Source organism: Ursus arctos, unplaced genomic scaffold (assembly GCF_023065955.2).
Source record: "Ursus arctos isolate Adak ecotype North America unplaced genomic scaffold, UrsArc2.0 scaffold_17, whole genome shotgun sequence".
NCBI lineage: Eukaryota > Metazoa > Chordata > Mammalia > Carnivora > Ursidae > Ursus > Ursus arctos.
In genome coordinates, this window is record NW_026622841.1 from 19813868 (window position 1) to 19841257 (window position 27390).

Sequence of the window (27390 nt, forward strand, 5' to 3'; positions counted from 1 at the left end):
TACTGTTGTTTCCCCCAACTCTACACCAGCCGATGATCAACAGAGACCTAAGGTCAGGGGTACTATAAGAATGCATGAACTCCAAATTTGTGGAAACCATGAGCATTCAGAAAATAATCAAGTGTAGTATTAAAAAGTAGAAAGTACGTCTTGCAGGGGGAAAAAGATAAAAAGAATTAAAATGATTCAATCCAAATAAAAATGGGCTAAAATGTTTTAATACTAACATTTAAGAGCTAAATCAAATATAATTATTAGAAATTTGAAATAAGTATCTATTGGGGTCTACTAAAATGCTAGAGAGATGGAATAATAAGTAATACAGAGGGTTTATTTTCATGGTTCTTGTACAGTACAAGCCAGCTACCATTTATTTCTTTATTCAATGTGTATTTCTTGTGGACCAGTTATGTTACAGGCCAAGGGAAGGTTATCATTCTTTATCAAATAAGCTGTACATGTATCTATTTACAAGTATGGCTAAACTTTGGATCATTTATCATTCTGACGACTAGCAGACCTGTGAAAGAATCACAAAATGATAACTCCAAGTCAAAAACCGAATGGTCTAATCAGTGATGGTTTAAATATCTTGTAAAAGATTTAAAGATCTCATAAAACAGCAAGAAGGAGAGGAAAGACCAATGTGCATTATTAAAAATCTAAATTAATGCATTTACTAAAATGTCATTACTTCTAAGCACCTCTAATGAAAATAATAGCTAGTAAGAACAATGAGTATTCACTTTGGTCCAATTTTTTTTTAAGATTTTATTTATTTATTTGAAAGAAAGTAAGAGAGAGAGCATGAGTGGTGGGGGAGGGGCAGAGAGAGAGGGAGAACAGACTCAGGGCTCAATCCCAGGACCCTGAGATCATGACGCGAGCCGAGGGCAGATGCTTAACTGACTGAGCCACCCAGGTGCCCCCACTGTGGTCCAATTTTAAGAAATTTTAAATAGTTTAGTTTTCCCAGAAGCTTTAATATAAATTTTTCTTGAAAATATTTTTTATATAATGTAGTAAATAAACCCCTTTTGATCTATATATAACTGAGTAAGTAAGGTTTTTTGCACATAACTAGGTCTATAATTCTTTTTTTTGCATGCCTTGAACATGATTCCGATTTTCAATATTTTAATTTAAAATTTATATCACACTAATAACGTCATTCTTAGACTATGACCTTTGAGCCAGTGATTCTCAAACCTGCCTGGACATTACAAACACCTGTGAAGTTTTTTAAGTAATAGATTACTAGTTGCAATCTAAAGATCCTGACTGAGTAAGTCTGGGATATCAGCAATTATAATTTGAACCTACTAGAATTATTAGGAATTCAATAGTAACAGAGTATAAATTAATGAATTTACTACTTATCTGCACTGTTACTTTGTTCTTCTGTATCTTCCATACTTCAGTACGTAGTTGGGACTTAAGACATGTCTTAATTGATTGACTTATGAGATTTTTGCAAAAAATTAATTTTAAAATAGAGATTCAAATGCACTTTCACTAATATTAATGCAAATTAAATATGGTTGCTTAAAAGGTAATTTCAATCTAAAGAGAAACTGCAGAAACATAAACTTCACCATAAAGAAAAATTCTAAATTCTAAAATTTTCTCTGCATATGTTTGTTTAAATCTCCACATATAAAATTTGTTTATTATGCATGTAATTTGTGTACAGAAAAGTGCAATGTTCTGAATAGAAACCAATTCATATTAAAATCTAAATGACTAATTTTACTCTAAGGTTTTATATAAAATTTCTTAAAGATTTCCTAAATAAATTGGGTTATCTTGCCTATATGAAATTATATTATTTTGAAATACAGAAACAAAAGCAGATCTGTATGGCATAAATGTTCAACTTCTTACAAATAAAATCAGTATTAAGATTTTTGGAACGCCTAAGTATTGATCTGGTGAAAATTCAGATAATTATTCCATTGCTCATTGTCTAAGTTACCATTCTTCAAGGGACACCACGGTAGCTGCTGCAAGTATAACGTAGTGATGGTGGTAGATACAGACTCAGCAGGTACTAAAGAAGAGGCAGCTACAGTTAGGGGGCAGAGCCAGTGGAGGAGGATGGTTGTAGGCTAGATTGTAGTGATCATAACTAAAGCATAACTTGCTATAGAAGAGAACATTGTGACAACTGATGATAATTCTATTAAAGTGAGAATGTAGATTCAAATGAAGTAAGTCGAGCTGTGGCTTCGGTCGAGGAGATGGTAACTGTTCTGGTTGTCCACTAAGGTTAAGTTATAATGGCATTTATTGTTAGTGAAGTTGCAACAGTTGTAGATTCTGTTAAAGGGGGTCAGATGTGGTTTCACTTGAAGCAGTGGTTGTAGCTTTTGTGATTTTATGTTCAGTTGAAGTGATGGTGGTGGCTGTTGGTCCTGTTGAAGTGATGGTGGGGGCTGCTGGGGTTGTAGGTCCTGTTGAAGTGATGGTGGGGGCTGCTGGGGTTGTAGGTCCTGTTGAAGTGATGGTGGGGGCTGCTGGGGTTGTAGGTCCTGTTGAAGTGATGGTGGGGGCTGCTGGGGTTGTAGGTCCTGTTGAAGTGATGGTGGGGGCTGCTGGGGTTGTAGGTCCTGTTGAAGTGATGGTGGGGGCTGCTGGGGTTGTAGGTCCTGTTGAAGTGATGGTGGGGGCTGCTGGGGTTGTAGGTCCTGTTGAAGTGATGGTGGGGGCTGTTGAGGTTGCAGGTCCTGATGAAGTGATGGTGGGGGCTGCTGGGGTTGTAGGTCCTGTTGAAGTGATGGTGGGGGCTGCTGGGGTTGTAGGTCCTGTTGAAGTGATGGTGGGGGCTGTTGAGGTTGCAGGTCCTGATGAAGTGATGGTGGGGGCTGCTGGGGTTGTAGGTCCTGCTGAAGTGATGGTGGGGGCTGCTGGGGTTGTAGGTCCTGTTGAAGTGATGGTGGGGGCTGTTGAGGTTGCAGGTCCTGATGAAGTGATGGTAGGGGCTGCTGGGGTTGTAGATCCTGTTGAAGTGTTGGTGGGGGCTGTTGAGGTTGCAGGTCCTGATGAAGTGATGGTGGGGGCTGCTGGGGTTGTAGGTCCTGCTGAAGTGATGGTGGGGGCTGCTGGGGTTGTAGGTTCAGTGGACGTTGCAGTGGTTGTAGATTCTGTGGAAGTGGTTTTAGTTGTGGGTTCAGTTGAAGCGCTGGTTACTGCAGATTTAGAAGTAGTAGGTGTCATTCCAGAAATGTCATTGTTTGAGGGTGTCTGGCTAGTAACGGGAGAATTATCATTTCCTCTATTGTTCACCAGGCATATTATGAGTACTCCAATTGCTGTGGTTATCAAGGAGGCTAAAAGACAAGCCAAAAAGACTTTCCACAGAGACCAATTATTACAGCAATTTCCTTTTACCTAGGAAGAGTGTGAATGACAATATCAGTAATGAAAAACAAAAATGCTTGTGATTTTTCATCTCTTTTGTGTTATTTATACCTTAGTGCATTAACATGATTAGAATCTCTATACATCACTGAAGAAATTTAAGCTTAAAAATCCAAGTTTTTATCCAGGTGAAACTAATTGCACCCTTCTTCTAACATTAGAAGAAATCAAAATCTACCAATATCTCATCTTCTTTTATTCCAGTTTCCAGTGATGGGAGGGGAGAGCATTGTCTTGTCACATAAGCAGAACAGCACTTCAATGATAAATTCTGTTACATACCTAATCCTTCACTGGATGCTGTCATTACCCCAAACTGTTCCACTTCCAAAATCACTCCTTCAAGAACCCTATGCTCTCACCACCATCTCTTCTCCTTCCAGCTTATTTATTCAATTACTCCTATAGCAACCTTTCTTTAGTCTTACTGAAATCACTGGCCCAGGGGCACCTAGGTGGTTCAGTTGGTTTCAGCTCAGGTCATGATCTCAAAGTCCTGGGATCGAGACCCACATTGGGCTCCACACTCAGCAGGGAGTCTGCTTGAGCATTGTCTCCCTCTCTCTCCCTCTCCCTCTGCTCCTTCCTCTGCTTGGGTGCATTATCTCTCCTTCTCTCTCTAAAATAAATAAATACAATCTTTAATAATAATAAAAAATGTTGGCCCAGCAGACCTTGTTTTCTCACATACCTCCTTATCCACCTTTTGTTCCATGGTCCATTTTCAATAACACTAATTCCCTAAAATCTCTTGCACTGCCCTCATCATTCCTCCAGCTGGAAAATAAATGACTGCTTTCTCTGGACTTGTCCTTGAGCAGCCACACTGTCAGGGAAAGTCAAGTACCTGGCCAAATCAGAGTCAATATAAATGTATGATCACCATTCTTGAATAGATTTTCTGTACTGCTCCACCATTCTATTTTAACATTTGCCTCTGAAGACCATCCTTCCTCTCTTCTGAAGAGTCACCTCCCTGGGCTTCTGTGATATTCCATTCTCATTGGTTTCCTCCTAACCCCCACACCCTCCAGAATCTTCCCAGTTTCTTTTAGAGGCTCAGTATCCATGCTCAGCCTTTATTGTTCACATTCCCAGGCCCTTGTCTCTTTCACTCTAGGTTTAGGGTCAGCCAAAGGGCCAGATAGTACATAGTTTCAGCTTTGTGAGCCATACAGTTTTGGTCACAATTACTCCAACCTACCATTATAGTCTTGAAGCAGCCACAGACATTGAGTAACCAAGTGAGTGGGGCTCAGCCATTGGTAGTTCTTAAAAAATTCTAAAATGCAGCTGGGGTTAAAAACTAGCAGACTAGATGTTAAGACTTCTCAATCCTATGATTACATAAATTAGTTTGCCTCCACAAACAAGAAGAAACATTTTCTAACTCTACCCTGTTGAGCTCATCCACTCTTTCACATTGTCTCAGCAACAGTATTAACAGTTTATATCTTTATCCAGAATCAAGAAACAAAGTTCAGACTCTCTACAGAGCCTCTACAGCAAGATTAAGCAACAGAGGGTAGGAATTCCAGAGTCAGGGAAATCCAACCAAATGTCCAAGTGGAATAAGTAAATTTTTTTGCCTTTATTTTATTATTATTTTTTGATTTTTTTATTACATTATGTTAGTCACCATACAGTACATCCCTGGTTTCTGATGCAAGGTTCGATGATTCATTAGTTGCATATAACACCCAGTGCACCATGCAATATGTGCCCTCCTTACTACCCATCACCAGTCTATACCATTCCCCCACCCCCCTCCCCTCTGTAGCCCCAGTTTGTTTCTCAGAGTCCATAGTCTCCCATGCTTCACTCCCCCTTCTGATTACCCCTCTTTCTTTATCCCTTTCTTCCCCTACCGATCTTCCTAGTTCTTATGTTCCATAGATGAGAGAAATCATATGGTAATTGTCTTTCTCTGCTTGACTTATTTCACTTAGCATTATCTCCTCCAGTGCCGTCCATGTTGCAGCAAATGTTGAGAACTCGTTCTTTCTGATAGCTGAGTAATAGTCCATTGTATATATGCACCACAGCTTCTTAATCCAGTCATCTGTTGAAGGGCATCTCGGTTCCTTCCACGATTTAGCTATTGTGGATAATGGTGCTATGAACATTGGGCTGCATATGGCCCTTCTCTTCACTATGTCTGTACCTTTGGGGTAAATACCCAGTATTGCAATGGCTTGGTCATAGGGTTGCTCAATTTTGAACTTTTTAAGGGACCTCCACACTGTTTTCCAGAGTGGCTGCACCAACCTGCATTCCCACCAACAATGTAGGAGGGATCCCCTTTCTCCACATCCTCTCCAGCAATTGTTGTTTCTTGCCTTGTCAGTTTTTGCCATTCTAACTGGCATAAGGTGGTATCTTAGTGTGGTTTTTATTTGAATTTCCCTGATGGCTAATGATTTTGAACATTTTTTCATGTGTCTGTTAGCCATTTGTATGTCCTCATTGGAAAAATGTCTGTTCATATCTTCTGCCCATTTTATGATTTGTTTATTTGTTTCTCATGTATTGAGTTTGAGAAGTTCTTTGTAGATCTTGGATACCAGTCTTTTATCTGTAGCATCATTTGCAAATATATTCTCCCATTCCGTGGGCTGCCTCTTAGGGTTTTTGACTGTTTACTTGGCTGTGCAGAAGCTTTTTATTTTGATGAGGTCCCACATGTTCATTTTATCTTTTGTTTCTCTTGCCTTTGGGGATGTGTCATGAAAAAGGTTTTGCGAATGCTGAACCACCCTTGCATCCCAGGGATGAATCCCACTTGGTCATGATGGATAATCCTTTTAATGTACTATTGGTTTCTATTAGCCAGGATCTTGTTGAGGATTTTGGTGTCCATATTCATTAGGGAAATCGGTCTGTAATTCTCCTTTTTGTTGGGGTCTTTGACTGGTTTGGGGATCGAGGTAATATTGGCTTCATAGAATGAGTTTGGTAGCTTTCCTTCTGTTTCTATTTTTTGAAATAGCTTTAGGAGAATAGGTATTATTTCTTCTTTGAATGTTTGGTAGAATTCCCCAGATAAAAACCATCCAGGCCTGGAGTTTTATTTTTTGGAAGGTTGTTTATCACTGACTCAATCTCTTCATAATTAATTGGCCTGTTTAAAAAATCAATTTCTTCCTGTTTCAGTCTTGGTAGTTTATGGGTTTCCAGGAAGGCCTCCATCTCTTCCATATTGCTTAATTTATTGGCATAAAGCTGTTCATAAAAGTTTCTAATAATCCTTCCAATTTCATTGTTGTTGGTTGTGACCTCTCCTTTTTCATTCATAATTTTATTAATTTGGGTCCTTTCTCTATTCTTTTGGATAAGTCTTGCCAGAGGTCTGTCAATGTTATTAATTCTCTCAAAGAACCAGCTTCTAGCTCTGTTGATCTGCTCTACTGTACTCCTGGTTTCTAATTCATTGATTTCTGCTCTAATTTTGGTCAACTGCTTCCTCGTGCGTGGATTAGGCCTGTCCCTCTGTTGCTGTTCCAGCTTCTTGAGGTGAGAATATAAAAACTGCATTTCAGATTTTTCTATTCTTTTGAGTGAGGCTTGGATGGCTATGTATTTCCCCCTTAGGACTGCCTTTGCAGTATCCCATAGGTTTTGGACCGTTGTGTTTTCATTCTCGTTGTTCTCCATAAATTGTTTAATTTTATTTTTGATTTCCTCGTTTATCGAATCATTCCTGAGCAGGATGGTTCTTAGTCTCCAAGTGTCTGAGTTTCTTCCAAATTTTTCCTTGTGGTTGAGATCCACTTTCAAAGCATTGTGGTCTGAGAATATGCAGGGAATAATTTCAGTCTTTTGGTATTGGTTGAGACCTGTTTTGTGTCCCAGAACATGGTCTATTCTTGAGAATGTTCCATGGGCATTAGAATAGAATGAGTATTCTTTGGTTCTGGTGTGTAGTGTTCTATATATATGTATGAGGTCCAACTCGTCGAGTATGACATTCAAAGCCTTTGATTCTTTGCTTAGTTTTTGCAAGGGTGTTCTGTCTATTTCTGATAGTGGGGTGTTGAGGTCCCCTACTATTAATGTGTTTTTATCTATATGTCTCTTTATTCTTGTTAAGAGTTGGCTTGTGTATCTTGCTGCTCCCCTGTTGGGGAGCATATATATTTATAATTGTCATATCCACTTATTGGATACATCCTTTAAGAATAATATAGTGCCCTTCTGTGTCTCTAAGTACAGTCTTTAGTTTAAAATCCAATTTATCTGATATGAGAATTGCTACCCCAGCTTTCTTTTGAGGTCCATTTGCATGAAAGATGTTACTCCATCCCTTTACTTTCAGTCTGAATGTATCTTTGATTTCAAAATGAGTCTCTTGTAGACAGCAAATGGATGAGTCATTTCTTTTTATCCAATCTGCAACTCTGTGGCGTTTATGGGAGCATTTAAGCCATTCACATTGAGACTGAATACTGAGAGATATGATTTTAATGATGCCATGTTGCCAGTAAAGTCTTTGTTTGTATTGGTTGTGACTTTCTGTTCTGTATCACTCTTGGGGCCTTTTTACCTTTATAGAACCCCCCTTACTATCTCCTGTAGGGCTGGTTTTGTGGTTACGAAATTGGTTAATGACTGGCGATTCTTTCTCCATCAATTCTGAATGACAGCCTTGCTGGATAAAGGATCCTTGGCTGCATGTTTTTCTCTGAAAGAACTTTAAAAATGCCCCCCCCCATCCCTTTCTCTCATTCCAGGTCTGTGTAGACAGGTCTGACATAATTCTGATACCTTTGCCTTGGTACGTGAGAAATTTCTTTGCCCTGGCCGCTTTCAATACTGTATCCTTGGATCTAATATTTGCGAATTGCACTATGACGTGACGTGGCATAGGTTTGTCGTGGTTGAGCTTGGGAGGGGTCCTCTCTGCCTCTTGGACACGAATGTTTGTTTCCCTCGCTAGATTAGGGAAGTTTTCAGCTACAATTTGTTCAAATATCTCTTCTGTTTTTCTCCACCCCCTCGGGGATGCCGATGATTCTGACATTGGATCGTTTCATTGAGTCAGTAATCTCCCGTAACCTACATTCGTGGGCGTGGATTTTTTTAAGTCCAGCTTCTATTTTTGCTTTTTCTTCTACTAACCCATCCTCCAATTCGCTAATACATTCCTCTGTCTCATTCACCCTGGCCGTCAGAGCTTCTAGGAATAAGTAATTTAAAGTCAAGATCAAATTGCTATAATAGGGCTAAAGACGGAGAGATACAGTCCTGAGGTAAAGTTAATTCAGCCAATGGATAAGGTCAGCAACCAAAGAGAGCTGGATCTAGTCTCCAAAGCTAGTGGAAGAAATCTGGAGAACAGAGTCAGGTTTCTATGCAAGGCCATATGTGTCAGAGGTCAGATCAAAGAAACCTATAGAATGTGCAACATACAGGTCCAGAGGCTAGAACAGTAGAAGAAAATAAGGTAGGTGATCACCAATTGAGTACGACCCTTGAAACTTTGAATATGACACAATCTCCCATCACGTCTACTTTGTGTATTAAACCCTACATTGCCGGCATATTTGCTCCTCTGCCTCTCCCCACCTACATTTATACTTTACATTTATTCCTTTTTTCACATATATTCTCTATCTGTGCAAATATTTGAGTCCCCAACTTGAACATTAGCTCCTCCAATACAGAGATTATCAAATGTTCTCCTTCTTATGAATTGCTTCACAGTGACTTAGAATGATACTGAGAATACAGCAGATGCTTAACATAAATATGGGTGAATTAAATGATTAAATATATTTCCTGAGAAAGAATAGAACAAATACGTTCCTGTATAGGACACATTCCAACCTGGGTAAACACTGTTATATTAAACATTACCTGTGTATTGGATAATTCTGTGTGTGGGTATCTTGAGTGTGCGAGGACTCCTGGGCTCACACAGACCCCAGTTAAGTTGGAAGAGACATGACCAGTTGTGTCATTTGAAGGTCGATGCCAGCAGGCAGAGCTGTGAGCCTCTTGGTCATCTGAACATGTGACTGGCTATAGAAATAAAGTGTAAGTGAATAGGAAGCCATGGTGTCGAATTTCTAATATTAAATTCTTCTATCAAACATAATCAAGAGTATCACTTTTAAAGGGATAAAGCATAACAAAACTTTTTAAAGGAATGTTTTCTTATATTCTGAAGACCAAAAAAAAAAAAAAAATCTAGACAGATGATTCTATATTGCATTATAAAAAAGTTACCGATATTCCAGATCAGGAATGTATGTCATCCCATCTTCTTTACCATATTACTTGCATATATTAAATACCCTCATGTTGCAAGCTGCTGTAGGTGAGCATATATTAGGAAGTCTCTATTCCTATAAGGAATAGAATTTTAGAGCCAGAAAATTCTTGCAGTTTATCAGGTACAACCTGTTTAGGTCATTTTGGAAATGAAAATATTAAAGCAAAAAGAGGTGAAGTTATCATCATCACCATCATCATCATCATCATCATCATCATCATCATCATCCCATAATGACATAATAGCAAGCACTGGAGCTCCAACCTTCCAGTCTTAAGGCCAGTGTACTTCCCACTCCACTCCACTGTATATAGTATATTGTTACACTAAACTCTGGTAAGATATTAATATAGTGTGTTCTAATCTATACTATACTAATGAAAAATTCTCATACAAACAGACTCCTTCCATCTATGCAGTGGAACTTGCATGCCCATGACAAAGAGACAGAAGACAAATCATTTTTCAGTTTCTGATATGTTTATGCTGGCTTCCTCTTGGACATATAGCCGTGTAAAAGCAGTTCTCAACAACAACAAAAATGTCTCTACTCTTAGGAAGCCTATATGCTAATCTAACAGGGAGGCATAACAATTGCAAAATATTGTTGAGAAAGGGGGCAATGAGGATTAAAAATGGGTTGAGCTCAGTGGGGAAGATTTGGGGGAAGAGGTGTTTTAAAAGGGGAAAGAACAAGATGAAACGAAAATGGGAGAGGAATAAGCTCAGGAATTAGGGAACTGGGCCAAGAGTTTTGTTACATCTCAAAAACCACATAGGATTGTCTGGGGATCTACATCTCATAGAATGATAATATTGCTTTCTAGTTGTGAGTCAAGGGCATCTCTGCCACTCCTTGCTCCTCTTCCAAAGGCAAAAATTAAAACTACCCACTGTAGATTTACTATGATGGTTAATGAGTAAATAACTGGAGGAGGGTTAAAGTAATGTCTGTATGCATTCTGTTAAGCACTGGCTGTCAGTGGTAGTTGTGGTAGTAGTAGCAGCAGCGTTTTTATTCCTACTGTTGCTACAACCAGTTGTCTTGGGTCATGTTGATTTAATAACCCATTACTAAATAGCTATAAAAATTGCTGGCCCATCAACACATGAGTTCCATAAAACTGTCAGATTAGAATTGTAGGTGCTTATTGGTCCATTGGAGAACAACCATGAACAACATAAAAAATAAATATGATTGTTTTTAAATATAGATAAGGTGGAATACTCCTGGCAGTAAAGAGTTTTAAAGTTAGATTTTTCTGTTATATCAAAGAAATAAAGAAAACAGCTCTATGTTTTATTGAATAAAACTAAACAAACTCCATGTTATTTCCTAGATAAATTTTAGTAATGTTGGACTTACCTTTAGTAACAACCTTGCTTATTTGCTAAGTGCTGATGCTTTAGTTATTATCCAGTTTGCTGGTGGCTGATGAACTTAAATATTGTAATGCACTTTGTAAACAAAGTAAAATTCACTCACCAGGCCAGTTTTCCAGAATTTTCTGGCCCTGATGGAATCTCAGTCCTTTCAAAGAAGAAAAATGATGGGTGGTGTCTACACTTAGGGTGGAGAACCTATGATCTAGGCTCAGCTTTGGAGTAATACTGCAGCCCAAGTAATAATTTTTACTGTGCTACGTTGCTCTGGGTTTTAGTATAGGTGGGTTCTCTACACAAAATTGGAACAGTTAAAGAGCTGCAAATGTTTAATCAGATAAATAGCCTTAGCTAAATAGCCGTAGGCAACTGAAGTGAATTAGCTATAGTTACCAAAAAGAGTTCTTTGGGTTTGCCTGCTGACTTTAAAGGATTAATTTAAGGTCTCATATATCCCAACAGAAAAACCAAACACCAAAATTTATTCTGTTTGTTTATAATCTTCAAATAATTCTTAAACTTCATTGTTGAATTTGGTCTTAAGAGAAAAATACTGTGCTTTAAATATCCAAAATAAAGTGAAATATTCAGCCACCTATCTAGATAGACGCTATAAAAACAACTCAAAATAATATTTGTCAACATCTTCAAGTTTGTTTTTATCTAGAGAAGCTATGAAGATGATGAATACCTGGCTAAAGGATTCTTTTTCTCCTTTTGAGTATTCAGGCATCCTGAAGATCCAATCATAGAGTATCATGTATGATGGCTCCAAGGACAAGACCTTTTTCTTTTGGTACACCAACAATTCTCCAGGGGATTCTTTTTTCACCTAACACTTACAGAGCAAAGACTTTCTTCTTTGGCTTGTCTTGTAGGCAATTAATACAGGCTAATTGCCACAGCTCCAAATTGCAAAGGGAAAATTTTTCATTTATTCTTCAGGCAGTGAATTTTAATTTACTATTTTAATTTTTAGCACATTTCTATCCTTTGTTCTCATATCAAAGATTATTTGTTCAGATATAAAAAGAACTCATAACAACAATACTCACAGTGAAGGCTTGATTCTTCGTGTAAAACATAAAAAAATAGATACAATGACCACATTTTTATACAAAGTAGGGCTTTTTAGAGGATTTCTTTCTTAGGCCTAATGATAATATCCAAGATTAATATCTGAATTTTCAGCATATTTAGAAATCTAAGTTCTAATAGGTTTAGTTTATAAATGTGAAGAATCAAATTATAAAAACATTACTTCAAAACCAAACCAAAGATATCATTGGAGCTTTATGTTTACATGATAGTGAATATAGAAAGTCAAATGGATTTATTTGTATATCAAATAAATGGAAACATTGCTAATGCTTTAAATTAGCAAATATACAAAACAATTTCTAAAGTATAATACAGAAGAATATAATATGAAAAGTTGAAGCAGAAAACTTTAATACATGGCTACTCTTCCTTTTGGAGAATAATGCAAAATTTTGACATTGACCACATAATAGTAAAGAGATTCATTGATCTTAAAAGCTGAAAATCAAATAGTAATATAGGCAAAGTATTAAAATAGGGCAACAATACTCACAGACTGGTTTTCAGAGTATTCAACATTTACTACATATTTTCCATGCTTTCTGTCCATTCTTGCACTTCTGCTACAGGCTTAACTCCAAGAATACTTCTCAATTCCCGCGTGGCCCTTTATACCTGCAACCCTGAGAAATATTTTAAATGACTAGTGGAAAATCAACTCTGATGCGTCAGTGCAGGTGAGGATTAAACTAAGTAATAAGCAGTTATTCACTGAAATGCAATCCACTTCAGAGAAGGAAATGAAGTGTTAATCATGGAAAACCAATACAGCCTTTGAGCACTACTGTGATGACTCCCTCAACGACCCTCCTGGCAGAAAGGAACTTGAAAATCTTACATAATTATTTTTTCTTCCCTTTGGCCCCATCTTTCAGACATCTGTCTTCTATTTTAGGACCAACCCAAGAAAAAATTGTGAGTTGGAAGTTTGCTGTTGCTTTCTCTTTACCCAAGCAAGAATGTTTTCTTACCCCTTGTGGACACCATCTCTTAATCACCCATGGACTTAGGATGGCTTCACCTTTTCAATCTCAAGGCTGGTGTCTGGAAGCCTACTTGGTCAGTTACTCAGGAATTTACATGCATTCAAAAATGATTAGAATCCACTTCCTAGGCAATGATGCCAAAGAAGTGACAGAATATTGATTTCTCTCATCTATGGAACATAAGAACTCGGAGGATCGGTAGGGGAAGAAAGGGATAAAGAAAGGGGGGTAATCAGAAGGAGGAATGAAGCATGGGAGACTATGGACTCTGAGAAACAAACTGAGGGTTTCAGAGGGGAGGGGAGTGGGGGAATGGGATAGACTGGTGATGGGTAGTAAGGAGGGCACATATTGCATGGTGCACTGGGTGTTATACGCAACTAATGAATCATCGAACCTTGCATCAGAAACCAGGGATGTACTGTATGGTGACTAACATAATGTAATAAAAAAACATTAAAAAAAGAATATTGAAAATCTTGAGAAAGAGTTTTGTTGTTGTTTTGTCAGGAAATCTAGTTTGCCTCAAATTGAAAAAGGACAAATTTTTACTGATTTATTCACTCCATGGGTGAGGCTATTGAGTTTCTAAAGTGTATCAGGCACTTTTCCTAGTACAAAAAATTTGGTAGCAAGCAAAACAGACCATACCACTGTGTTCTTTGTATCTGACACTTTTGGATTCTGGATTCTTTGATCCTTTGAAATTTCTCTTATAATCATATTCAACACCTTCAGCTTAAGTAGTTTTACTGGATCTGAAATGACATAGCCTCAAAACTTAAGACATAAAAAACATAGAAAACAGCCAAAAAATTGAAAAGCTGGGAAGGGATTTGTTCTAAAGAGGAGTAAAAACATAATGACTACTCTTACTCCTGTTGAAACAAAACCAGTGACGCGTATGTATGGTCATGGACTGCAAAAGACACACATCAGTCAAAGATGTTAATAATATTAAACATGACCTTCTAATAAACTGATTTACTTGAAAATCAGAATGATAAAATTACCAAACAAGTGGTATAAATTTGACGGTATTTGCTTCAAAATATCACTATACTTATATTTTTAGGAGGCATTTATTTTAATTTGGTACTAATGCAATATACCCAGGGTGTAGGTAAAACTCCATCATTTTATGACAGCATCCATACATTACAGCAATAGAGAGCATAATAGAGAGTGAAAGTTTACTCCATCACTTGATCTCATGCTCATAATCGAATTGATCTAGTAGTTGCAGCAAGGCTCGGTCCCAAAGTTTGGAAGAAAAACATATAAAATATTAAATTTATTAAAAATAGCACAAAATTGAACAACACATTGTCCCATTGCTAAATTTACTATGTAAAAATTAGAATTTTCTTTGTTTTGTGAAGAACAATACTTCAGCAAGGATTATTAACAATTCTCGTGAATGCCTCCATCCAAAGGTCAACAGAAAAAAACAGAACACACCTGGATTGTTATAAAGAACAGAGAGGATGGGTATTACTCGTTCTGTCAAAATCTCCTATAAAAAGTCTTTGTTCACAGGATTTATAGCCAAAAAGAAACCTGAAGTTCTCACTGGCTGACAGTAGTTGAGGGAATTGTTTGATAACTGGCCAATCTTTAGGGGGAAATTTCTATTTCTCATTCATCTAATAGACAGGTTAATTGCATTGTTATCCGAAAGTCTAAGTCAAAGCTATTTTTTTAATCATGTTACTCAAACAAATCTTTCTTGCCTGAAATTTCACTATGCTTTGATTATTACTTCTTCGGTCAGTTAATAATACAAGAGCCAATATGAGAGCTGCATCCCTCTGGTCTTGGATATTTTAGAGAAAGGGATTATTACATTTTGTTTTTCATTCTGTTATTCACATTAAAACCAAGCAATCAGGCACAGAATTTCAAGCCTAAGTAAACTATAGATATGCAACCCAATTAATTCAAAAGTATAAAAGATCATTGTGAAAAAAAAAAGGAAGAAAAATGTATTTTCAAAGTGTCCTATCACATTTATTATCAAAGCAATTAGAAGCAATCATTTGAAGTAAAGTTAAAAATGAGGGGCGCCTGTGTGGCTCAGTCATTGAGCGTCTGCCTTCGGCTCAGGGCATGATCCCGGAGTCCTGGGATCAAGCCCCACAGCGGGCTCCTCTGCTGGGAGCCTGCTTCTTCCTCTCCCACTCCCCCTGCTTGTGTTCCCTCTCTCGATGGCTGTCTCTCTCTCTGTCAAATAAATAAATAAAATCTTTAAAAAAAAATGAAAACTGAAACTTTCAGCAAATGTGTTTTAAATATTGTGATCATAACACTATCAGGGTGTTTTTTATTGTATTTATCAAAGCTGACTCAATCTCCATAGCAGGTGTTCCTTCACTGAATCAAAAGTAGTTTAAAAAGTATTTCAGTAAAACAATGGAATTAGAATAATTAGCTTTACTTAAAATAGAAACTTCAGGAGAAAACCATGCTTTGATGTATGTCACTGAATCTCTTAATTATACATTTGAACTATACTTACAAATTTTAAATATGTTTATACCACAGAACATGGCCTTTCATTAACTTATTCCCAACTGTTTATTGAGCACCTAACACATGTCTCAAACCTGGAGATCCAGACAGCATTGATTCAGACAGAGAAAACCCTTATTTACCCCCTACCTTTCATTTATTGAATGTTTGGCTCTTGATTTTAACTTTAAAATTTGTTTAAATTGTAGTAGTTTTGTTTAACCAAAGAATGTTCTTTTTTTATTTATTTCAAGATGTATGTGTTTTGTATGTTGGGAAATTGGTTCCATAATGGTAAATACATCAGCTTCTCCAGAATAAACAGAAACTGCATAATGCATCTCTGTTTGACCACAGGCATTGGGAATTTATGGCTTCTGCAGGGTCTGATATTCCAATTTATGGTGACCTTCACGGTTCAGAAGTTCTCTTTTTTACCAAGCCAACATTTTCCTTGTTCCTTCAATGGACTTAAACTCTGGTCCTGCTGTATCTGGGGACACCCAAAACTAAACAATTTTTTCTTCAAAATACGGGTCTGCAATTCTTGATGCACAATTCCAAAATCCAAAAGGCTTTGAAAGCAAATTATTTTCTATATTTGTCACAAATTTCTTTGGCAGCAAAAGTTAATCAGAACTAATAAGGCTATTTATAGTCTTTAATAAATTTGGCATGATTAGTCACATGTTTAATCACAAAACTATTGGTCTCTATTGCAGGTTTACTACCATACTCCTGATGAGGGTGTTGTATAATGTTTCATATTGTCTTTATAAGATTTTTAAAAATTTGAATTATAAGACACATCTCACCCAAGCACTTCATCTGAGGGACTATATATGTGGTTTGTAGAAATTTTACAGTTTTTTAAAGATAACTGACATATCCTTCCTTATTCTTATTGCTCTGAAATACTAATTTATAAAGTCTTCAGTTGGTAAACTGACTCATAACTGGCTTTTTAAAAATGCAGATAAGAAGAAGAATAGGGGCGCCTGGGTGGCACAGCGGTTAAGCGTCTGCCTTCGGCTCAGGGCGTGATCCCGGCGTTATGAGATCGAGCTCCACATCAGGCTCCTCCGCTATGAGCCTGCTTCTTCCTCTCCCACTTCCCCTGCTTGTGTTCCCTCTCTCGCTGGCTGTCTCTATCTCTGTCAAATAAATAAAATCTTTAAAAAAAAAAAAAAAGAAGAAGAATAAAAGAATAAAATAAAAAAATAAAAGAATAAAAAGTTTCAGCTATTGCTGGATTGCAGCAAACAATGGTACCTTGGACAGCCTCTGACGTAAGATATGATTAACAATATTATTAACATTACAGGGATATTTATGCCTATTCCGGTGGGTATACCACACTGCTCTGAGCCAATCCTTACAACACCTACAAGAATTATTATTATTCTCACTTTCCTGATGAGATACATGTGCTTTAAGTGAAATTTTATAAGCCCAAATTAAGATTTAGAGTGTACGGGGTGACTGGGTGGCTCAGTTAAGCGTCACACTCTTGATTTCAGCTCAGGTCATGATTTCCGGGTCATGATCTCAGAGTCATGAGATCAAGCCCCCATACGGGGCTTCACGCTGAGTGTGGAGCCTACTTAATATTCTCTCTGCCCCTCCCCTGTGCTCACAAGCATTCTCTCTCTAAAAAAGAAAAAAAAAAAAAGATTAGAGTGTGTGGACCTCAGACTTCCCATTCTTTTACTGTCTATAGCCATTTGTTGAGTGCCTAATCTATACCACCCTGCGCCCAAAGAAGACTGAGGAGAAAAGGTGAAAAAAATTAGAGGCTAAATTTATTGGAAAGATCATACAACTGTTGAACCTTTAGAGGCTCTGGTAGGGAAGTACGGATGTTTACTGTAAGCAAGGCCAGGGTGGTGCTACCATCTGGAATCAGACCTGCCCGCAAGGCTAGAGAGTGCTGGAAATCAGGTTCCAAGTAACAGCAACCACTTGGTAATTCCCAGGGTGGAGACACAGCTCATTGCCCATGACTCTGCACATTCTATCCAAACACCAGACTAATGGCAGGACTCAGGCATCCAAGAGATTCAAAGTGCAGGCCACTATCAGCTATGCAGACACATGTCCAGCAGGGTCCTGGATCTAGGAGTTCAGGTTTGCTAAAAGGTCTGCAGTCTGCAGGCATGAACACAAAAGAATAGGCTAGGGCTCTGGGCCTTATTAAGCAATTGCAGCAAATAGACCAGTTATTACAGTGGGAACTCAGAATCATAATTTAAGAAAGTCTCCGGTCTACATGGTGAGGCAAAGAGAGAAATTGGGACTTGTAAGGTCCAGAATCATAACTCAGTTATCAGAGATGGGGCCTGAAGGTTTGGGGTCAACCCTAAACCTGGGATTAGAATACAATCCAAGAGCTCCCCGGTGGGACATCATAGTCCTACTCAGGGTACAGTGGACAATGCAGAACCAGCAGGCCCAGAGTTCTAAGGTGGGGCTTTGCTTATGTGGTCAACCTCACTTGGGGTGCAGAGTGGGTGGTAAAGATGGGGGTTCTATGGGACTAAGGCAGCTCATAGAACAAATATCTTTCCATGATACCACAGAGATAAAAATGTTTTTATATTTAATTAGAGCCATCTCTGTCTTTATCCCTGACCATGTTCCCTCTCTTCCTACCATAGATAAACACTCTTCTCAATTTGATGTTTATATTTCCCATATATTTTTTATGTTTTAACATATTCCAAAAAATATATAATATTGTTTGCCTGTTTTAAAATGTATATGAAACCTAGAATACTGTGTTTTTCCACAATATGGGTTTTTTTGGCCCAGATTTATAAAATGCAACCACACTGATACCTGTGACTCTATTCCATTCATTTTCACTGTTTTATAGTATTTCCTTGATTGAATACAACACGATTTTAAACCTATTCTCCTGTAGAGAGAAATTGAGCTTGGCTCCATTATTATAAACAATGATGCTATGAATATTCTAGTATATGTTTTCTCAGAAACATTTATAAAAATTTTTCTAAAATCATTTTTTTTCTAGATGTATAATATAGAATGAAATTCCTGGATCATCAGGTGTGTGTCTTTTCAACTTTACAACATATTCCCAAAATTGTTTCCAAGGTTGTAAGAATACCCACTCCCATCACAGCATTCCCATTTTTTCACAAGTGCTAACACTTTGTGTTGTCAAACTTCTAATTTTGTTCGCATGTATAGTATAACAAATATTCTGTTGATTTAACTTTTTTGCTACCCTGCTTACACATATGCTGGAGTTTATAGGTCTTCTTTGTTCTTGGGTTACACAATAGATGTTTATTATGGGAATTTTTGTTTTGTTTATTCTTTTTTTCCCACTTTGTATGGACTTTAGAAATAAATGTAGGGAGATTCAGAACTAGGTGGCTGTTCTCATGCTACAGGAATTAGAAAGCCTCTGTTTTTTAGCCATACATTTTTTTGAATTGCAATCACTGTATACATACACACACATACATATAGTATCTTCTTTCACATTTAACATTTTAGCATACGCATTTGCCCCAGTAATTTAAAGTATTTTTAAAAACAACACATTTAATGTCAATGTCAAGTATGATGTCATGTGTGAATTAGTTGAGCTAACCTATTAGGTTGTTGTATGTCCTCAATTATGAGTAATACGGAAAGGTATTATTATAATCTATATTTCAAGCTATTTTCCAGTGGCCAATTCCCAGAAAGTGGGATACACATCTAAACAATATTGACAGAAGGATAGGAAATATGCATGGGAGTGTATTCTGAGGGTGCTGGTCCAGAAAGAAAGGATCTTAACATGGGATTGAGCCAAATGTAATGACGCAGGTACACCCACTCAAGGTTCTAGATTTAATGTCTTAGCTTAAGGAGCTTGGAATAGCACTAATGGTTGGCTCATTTGGTTGCATAAAACCCAGACAGTGGTGCATTATGTTTAATGGCACTGAAATGACACAACTTCTTCGATAGAATATAAAAAATAAATTAAAAATACAAAGGCTTGGGACTAGATATGTTGCACTGGATTTGTCACGAGAGTTTCTCACCCATCCCGTGATTGCTTCCCTCTGGAGGACCCAGAGGAAAAGCCCTCCATCAGGTAGTAAAAAGATCCAATCAGGAGGGGAGTACCACTGCCCTCCCTGGAAAGCTCTGTGGGCATTGCCCTCTGCAGCCTGGGGAAATGCACATAAGATAACATTCCGAAGTGAAAGGCAAGTTGCTTTATCTTTCATGTCCACAAACTTAGTGGTATATTGATTTATGGGCCTGATTTATTTTGGAGGAAACACACACGACTTTTTAATGTGCTTCCTGACTCATTTTATCGACCCATTAGAATGCATCAGGCCGTTAAGATATTATGGGTTTATCTGATCCACTGAATCATTGAAGTTGGGCCAGTGAAGTGGTACATGCTTTCAAGACAAGGCTCTGCAGCTGTCCCAAATAGAGAATAGTTATTTGCAGAATAGGACATGGTTTATTCCAAAACACTGGACTGTCTAATCAAGCCTTCCAGAGATTAGATTCCACATCTCAGTTTTCCACAATTGCCCAGTGCTAGATGGCATCTTCTGAGTCATAAGGCTCAAAAGCCTTGTCTACTTTTATTGAAAGATGGGACCTCTGCAGTACCTTCTCTTGAAGGTGTGTACCACTACACAAGCCCAACTTCATGACTTGGTGAATCAGTTCATAACAGACAGCTCAGGTCATATAGCTACTTGGTGTTCCCATCCAAGGATAATTGTAAGGACGAAAGAAGATAATAACGTGTATAACATACTTGGTACAATTCCTGACACTTGCTCAATTTTAAAATCTGTGATTAGCTCATTGTCATTCACTTTTGTAACTGAGCTCAGGGCAGTAGGAGAGAGGAGCACACAGCTGACACCTTGGAAATGAATGGAGTGTGTCTCACTGCTAGAAAATGTGGGCTTCAGTTTTGGGAAGGAAGCCCCAGGTTGGATGTCCAGGGTGGCAATCAAGAACAGACACTGAGCACCAAAGCCAGAGAACAAGGAGCACAATCAGTCACCAAATGCCACCTCATCTGTCAGGGTTGAGGCATTGGCAAAAAGGAAGCTTGAAAAGGGAGAAAATAAATGACTGTCCTCACAACTCAAAATAGGCATTATTTGTGCTGGGGTCTGAATCAAACCAGGAGCAGGATGAAGTGCAGGCAGACTAGAACCTTGCAACACAACTGAGCTTCAGGCTAGTCCACCACTAACTTAACACTTGAACCCTTGCAAAGATGTGGCCCTTCCAGAACAATATTTCCTCCATCTGTTAAATAATGTAAGACTAGATGGCAACTACATCTCCTTCTGTTCAGTGATAGATACATTGGCAAGCAAGAAAAGTCATTTTAAGTAACTCCACCAGATCAAGGTCATTCATTTTCCCTTTGCTCTTAGACCTAAAAGGTCTCTTATTTTGTGTCAAGAGTTAAGCCCAGAGGGGCGCCTGGGTGGCACAGCGGTTAAGCGTCTGCCTTCAGCTCAGGGCGTGATCCCGGCGTTATGGGATCGAGCCCCACATCAGGCTCCTCTGCTATGAGCCTGCTTCTTCCTCTCCCACTCCCCCTGCTTGTGTTCCCTCTCTCGTTGGCTGTCTCTGTCTCTGTCAAATAAATAAATAAAATCTTAAAAAAAAAAAAAAAAGTTAAGCCCAGAGAGAGATAAACCAAGAAACAGATTCTTAACTATAGAGAACAAACTGACGGTTGGGGGGGGGGGGATGTGGAATGGGTGAAATTGGTGATGGGGATTAAGGAGTGTACTTGTGTTGAGCACTGGATGATGTATAGAACTGTTGAATCACTGTATTGTATACTTGAAATTAATGTAACACTGTATGTTAACTGCACTGGAATTAAAATTTTTTATATTAATTTTTTTAAAAGAGCTAAACTGAGACCCTTCTTAATGAGCCTTTAAGCAGGGTGGTGGTACTAGGTGGGGTGAATGACGGATCCCAGAACACCCAACTAAACAGCCAAACACCATCAATAATCAGTCAAGATCAGATTTCTTCCTGAAGGTAAGATACCGAGACATGGCCACAAGGTCAGGTGAATATGTATTTAGGAACACAGATCTGAATCAAGTCACCAAGGAATGAGGACAAACCCGGGTATGGGAGGATTGAAGACAGAAGGGCTGAAAGAAGGGCCACAGTCAGTCTTAGAGGCAGGAGGGAAGGATAGTGAGGCAGACCACCCACAGAGCAGCCCTGGGGCATTAAACACAACACATTGTTTTCCACCAGAGCCTCTTTTGCAAAATAGGCTTTCATTGCAGGATATTGACTCTTTTCCTACCTACTTAACCCACATAAAACAAGGGTCCCTAAATTTGCTTCATCATCTTTGATTCTTATACTATTCTCTTCCTTTGTACATTTTTTTCCCCCAAAGAAGAGCATTGGCTCTTAGAAGGCAACCCCTCACGAATCTTTCCTTGCTTTCCCTTTCTGTGCATTGTACTGATAATAAATGAATTTTTTCAATTTTTTGCACAGAAATGGTAGCTATGTGTAACCAAAATATTACCTGTCCATGATAGAAGTCTCTCTTCGTACATCATGATCATCCAGGAGTCCCCAAGCGCTGGCGACATGCGTGCCAGCACCATCAGTGACATGGATTGATGGTGGAAACTGAGGTACTGAACTGTGAATTTCTGGTGACTTGGACTTGAGAATGGCTACCGGAACTAAGCATTTGGAAAACAGGAAATCCATTGAATCGAACTTCCTGAGTAAAACTATCCCGACTAATATAATCTATTTTTTCATGTAAGTTATATTTTACTCCACTGATCCAAATAGCTCTTGATGGAAAAAAAATTGTCTTACTTCAGTATCATGAGTTTGTGGAAGATCATTATTGAAACAACACCTCTGTAAGAACAAAAGTCAATGAGTCTTTTCTTTCAAAGTAACAAAATATAGTCAGAAATACATATTATATGTAAAATACAATAGTACTAAAATACTTAACAGTCGGGGCAATTAAGGAGTAGAAAGGGTTTGGTATCAACAAATTAATAGCAGTAAATGCAGTTGAGAGAACTATACTATATAGTATGCAGTTAGGCAGGGGCGTCTACTACACAAAGTTGCTATACATCCAAGTTATAAAGATCTTCCAGCTCGTCATAAAATAAATCCCATTCATCTTCAAAATCTGTCGGGCCATTGTCCCCACCTGTTTTGTTGTTGTCATTGTTCTTTAATCTGTTTGCTTTTGTTTTTCTGGCCCATTTACCGAAAACCCAACCATCAGAAATGTTCTCTTTTGAATATCATGGGGGACAGCCCATGGGCCCGGTTGAGGGGCCTGGTCTGGGTAGGTGGACAGTAAAACTTTCCAGGAAGGTAAACAGGATGTAGGTTGAGCCCAACAGGTGCCGATATGGCTCCAAGATGTGTTGGGATATGTGAGCAGGTCCTGATGAAGGGGTAGCGTGAAGAAGGCCTGGGAGGTACTGAGCAGCAGGGAGGCTCAGGAAAACAGAATCAGGTCAGTGGTGCTGCCGAGCTGCCCACTCTTCCCAGAAGCAGTCTGCTCTTGGGGGATTTGGGAAACTCCTGGGTGCCTGAGTGCCCCTCCTAAAAAGTCTGGCTCAAGACACCTACTAAGCACACTTCAATCTTGATTCATTTTAAAAGAATCTTACAGTGTTTCATTTCTTAAGCTGAGTGGTGGATACAGGGTGTTGAATTCCTCTTTAAATCTTTTGAATATCTGAAATATTTTATACTTGATTTGTAAAAGAAAAAATCCGAAAACTTTTTGGAAGAGTGTTTTTTTGAAGTAGGTTTAGAAGGGAATATCTAATATATTACTTTAAAGAGAAGTAGACTCAATTATATCAAAATCTGGGGGGATATGTCGTTACCTCTAGAAACACAATACAATAATCTAGGACTTTTTTCATAACTGGATAGAACATGTACCGTTCACACGTTCGCTTTCTAAATCTTGTAATTCCTATGTGGTTATTAAATTTGCTGACCAACAATGTTAAATGGGTCAATTATTTGTGTGGGTAGGACACTGGTCCATTGTAACTTGACCACTAAAATAAAACTACTATTGTGATTATATATGGACAGGCGTACCTTCAAGGTAAAGTATTAGAGGTACACTTTCGAAGTTAACAATTGCAATGGAATAAGTAAATTCCAGCGACATTCTGCCAATCACTCAGGAGCACTGAGGGAATCTGGATTCAGCTCTATAAATAGCTGTGCTTTTTTTAACATGTGTTGATACGATGCTTTAGTATTCAGTCATTTCTCAATTTGCCTGAGGTTGATGAACTTAAACATTTAACATACTCTGTAATCAAATCAAATCTCACTCATCAGGTCAGCTTCCTGAATCTCATTCTCCTGTCAGAAACCCAGCACTTTCTAAAAAGGAAGATCAACGGGTAGTATCTTTATCAGGGGTGAAAAACCAACAGTCATGGGGCCACTACACTACACCACATGAATGAAGAATTTTGGGTTTTATTACAAATACTGAATCTAAATCTTAACTCCTATCATTGTTTTGTTCTGGCTCTGGTTTGATACTAAATTTTAAATTTTGAAAAATGGAGAACTGAAAATAATGCTTAATCAGCTATTTGAAATTAGTCACTAATGTTATTCACTGCAACTGAAATGTATTTATTATATTTATTGAAACATTATGGTATTGTAATTTGAGGTGTAATATTTTGCTTGGAGAAAAAAAAAAACCTAGATTGCTTTTTCAAATGTAACTTTCAAGTGATATTTTATTGCATTGGTTGAAAATTGTCCTCAGATGGGGTAGGTTTCTCTACCACTATGTCAAAATATCCATATTAAAGTAAAATTTCTAATCAGAGAGCAATATGTATATATCCTACACCTTGTTTTTATAGGATTTGAAACATTTCTAACTGTTATTATCTGAACGTTGTTATTATCTAGAAAAACCACCAAAATGATGAACTAATGCCTCACTAAAGGCAACTACTTTTGGCTTTAATCTGAGTATTTCAGCATAATGAAGATCCTGTTCTGAGGATTCAGATACACCTTTCTTGGAGGTCATATAACTAGAATCAATAGATTTTTTAAAAATCTCTTGCTTTTGAGACAGAAGTCTCTTCCTTGATGTTTAACCGTTCAACAAATATTTATTGAGCAACATGATTTCCTTAGTCTATCTCATGACTGGAAAAAAACATTTCTCCACACACTTATAAATTATTCTTAAACTGTCTATTTCAAACTACATTTCTGTATTTGTTCTTGTTATCAAGACAAATGTAGAAACTAAACAATGGGTTAACTCTTGGGTATGAAAAACATAACTGCCAAAATCATGTCTATGTGAACCAAAGTTTCTTCATTTCTTTATTGGACTTCTAGAATATATTTAAGATTAATTTCTGATTTTCAAGTATTAGAATTATTTGAATTATAAGTTTTTAGAATTAGCCCCAAAAATCTATTAATTATAGACCAAAACCTAAACATCAGACTTAAAAAAATACTTTAAAAAATGCTAAAGCCACTTTATGCTTGGTTATAACTGCATATTATTATTTTAATTATACTCCCAGGAAAATACTAATATTTTAGATTAATAATACATAAAATAAAATTTTAAACTATGTTTACGTATAGCACAAAAAATACAGGATTTCTGATTAATAGGTATTGGTTAAAAGCCAATAAATTGCCTTTCCCTTACCAATTATAATTGTGCGGTTTTTTGGTAAAGAATACGTAAGCATTGTTTCTGTGATATAATATGAAAAGCATTAGGGTTTTCTATTTAGATCAGAAATAAAATTAATATAGACGACATATCAAATAAAACAACAAATACTCACAGGCTGGTTTCTGAAGGGTTCCACATAACTATGTATTTTCCATGTTTCCTCTCCATCCTTGAGCTGCTGGTATCACAAGTTTAAACCCAGGACTATTTCTCCTTTTGACCATTGCCATTTATATCTGCAACCTTGAGTAATATTCTAGTTGACTGAGGACAAATTGACTGTGATGGATCTGTGTAGGTGTTGAATAAAATAAATATTAAACATCATTCCTAAGAGAGGACTTAGAGTCCTTGAAGTAAAATATTAATAACAATGTGAAACAAGAAAACCAATCCCACCTCTGAGAGGTAGTGTTGCTTTTCTCTGTGCAGCTCGCCTAGCAGGAGCAAACTGTGATAATCCTACTTCATACTTCTCCCCTCCCCATTTATCAGCATACCTCAGACACCTTTCCTCCAGAGTTCAAGGCTAATCTACGATAGAATTCTGAAGTCAATGAAGTTTCCAGCTGCTTCCTTCCAAACCTGGAATGGTCATGCTCTCTCCCTGTGATGGTACCACCGTTAAGGCACCCGTGCCTCCTGATCATCGGCTTTGACCATCTCAAGCTGCCCTAGTGCTATGAACTTCCCAGGGCTGTGGCCCCAGCATTTGACAGAATGAAATTCTCTGAGTCACACTCACTTAGGTTCCAACTCCATGTTTCCTAAAATGAGAACAACATGATCTAATAAATCAGTAACCACTAGTACATTTGCCAAGTTTCTTTTCTCTTGCAGCCTAATTTTTTAGGCTTTTGGCACATTTTTGGCACCTTAAACATTATAGTTAAAGGGTATATCAGTAAGCATTCCTTTCTATACGTCCAGTTTACCTCAGAGGGAAACTTCCCTTTTCTTCTTTGTAGAAATGTCTTTATTATCAACATATTTTAGGAGTTAAGAAATAAGTTAGCTACTGAACTGAAAAGCGACCCCACAGAATCCAACACGTATGTCCAAAGAGACTTTTAAAACTACCACAAAAAGTTTTTTGATGAGAATTATATTAGAATAATATAAAGTTTTCAAATAAATTTATCCAAAGGCCTAAAGTAATCAAAAATAACCCCTTGCAAACAAAGCAATCAGGGTAAAATAGTTTTCTTCTTTTGGGAAAATGCCTGTCCCATTAACCCTCATTGTTTAGACGTCCATCAAATTTGCCAGATCAAAATCACCCACTGACAGCCTAAAATTCAAAGACATTACCAAAATGTTAAAATTGATACTACCAAGTGTTGGTGAGATGTGGATCAACTGGAACTCTCACACATTACCGGTGGGAGTGGAAAATGACTCTCACACATTACTGGTAGGAGTGGAAAATGATACTACTACTCTGGAAACTGCAGTTTCTGCTATAGTGATATACGCCTACCCTATGACCTAGCAGCTCCACTTCTAGATAGATGCCCAAGAGCTTGAGTTCATATGGCAAAAAAAGGCATGTAAAGGAATATTCATATACTTTTACTCATAATAGCCATAAGCTGGAAATGATCCGAATGTCCACAATGAATAAATTATGGCATACTCACAGTGGAATTCTACACAACATTATGTCAAATACATATACACATATATATTTTTTAAATCAGCTATTATTAGATACAACATGTTGCATGTTCACTAGCTCAGTCTAGTGAAACATGCGTATGATTCTATTATATGAAGTTCAAGAATGAACAAAAGTAATCAGATGATGATAGAGGTCATTGTTTATCCCTGAGTGGGGTGGAGGAGTTGATGGGAAAGGGGCATGAGGGAATCTTATGAGGTACTGGAAATGTTCTGTATCTTGATCGGGGTGGTGGTTA

The 27390-nt window shown here is 37.7% G+C and overlaps 1 protein-coding gene across 1 annotated transcript; it reads right to left on the reverse strand.

Annotated features, from left to right (window-relative positions):
* Positions 1-756: 756 nt before the first annotated feature.
* DYNAP (dynactin associated protein) lies at positions 757-26168 on the reverse strand. Its single transcript, XM_057313072.1, has 5 exons — positions 25871-26168; positions 25584-25761; positions 12672-12801; positions 9277-9441; positions 757-3390 (listed from the first exon to the last, which is right to left on the reverse strand). The coding sequence occupies exons 3-5, from the start codon at positions 12726-12728 to the stop codon at positions 2323-2325; spliced, it is 1290 nt and encodes a 429-aa protein (XP_057169055.1). The 5' UTR covers positions 12729-12801; positions 25584-25761; positions 25871-26168; the 3' UTR covers positions 757-2322.
* Between the last annotated feature and the right edge of the window lie 1222 nt (positions 26169-27390).

What these genes read in the sequence shown, in the direction of transcription:
- DYNAP (XM_057313072.1), bottom strand. Translation starts at nt 12,728, where the DNA reads ATGGACAGAAAGCATGGAAAATATGTAGTAAATGTTGAATACTCTGAA. An exon ending in AATACTCTGAAAACCAGTCT is followed by an intron (nt 9,442 to 12,671) that starts GTGAGTATTGTT and finishes TTATTTCTATAG; the next exon opens with CCAGTCACATGTTCAGATGA. An exon ending in CAGAATTATCCAATACACAG is followed by an intron (nt 3,391 to 9,276) that starts GTAATGTTTAAT and finishes CACTCTTCCTAG; the next exon opens with GTAAAAGGAAATTGCTGTAA.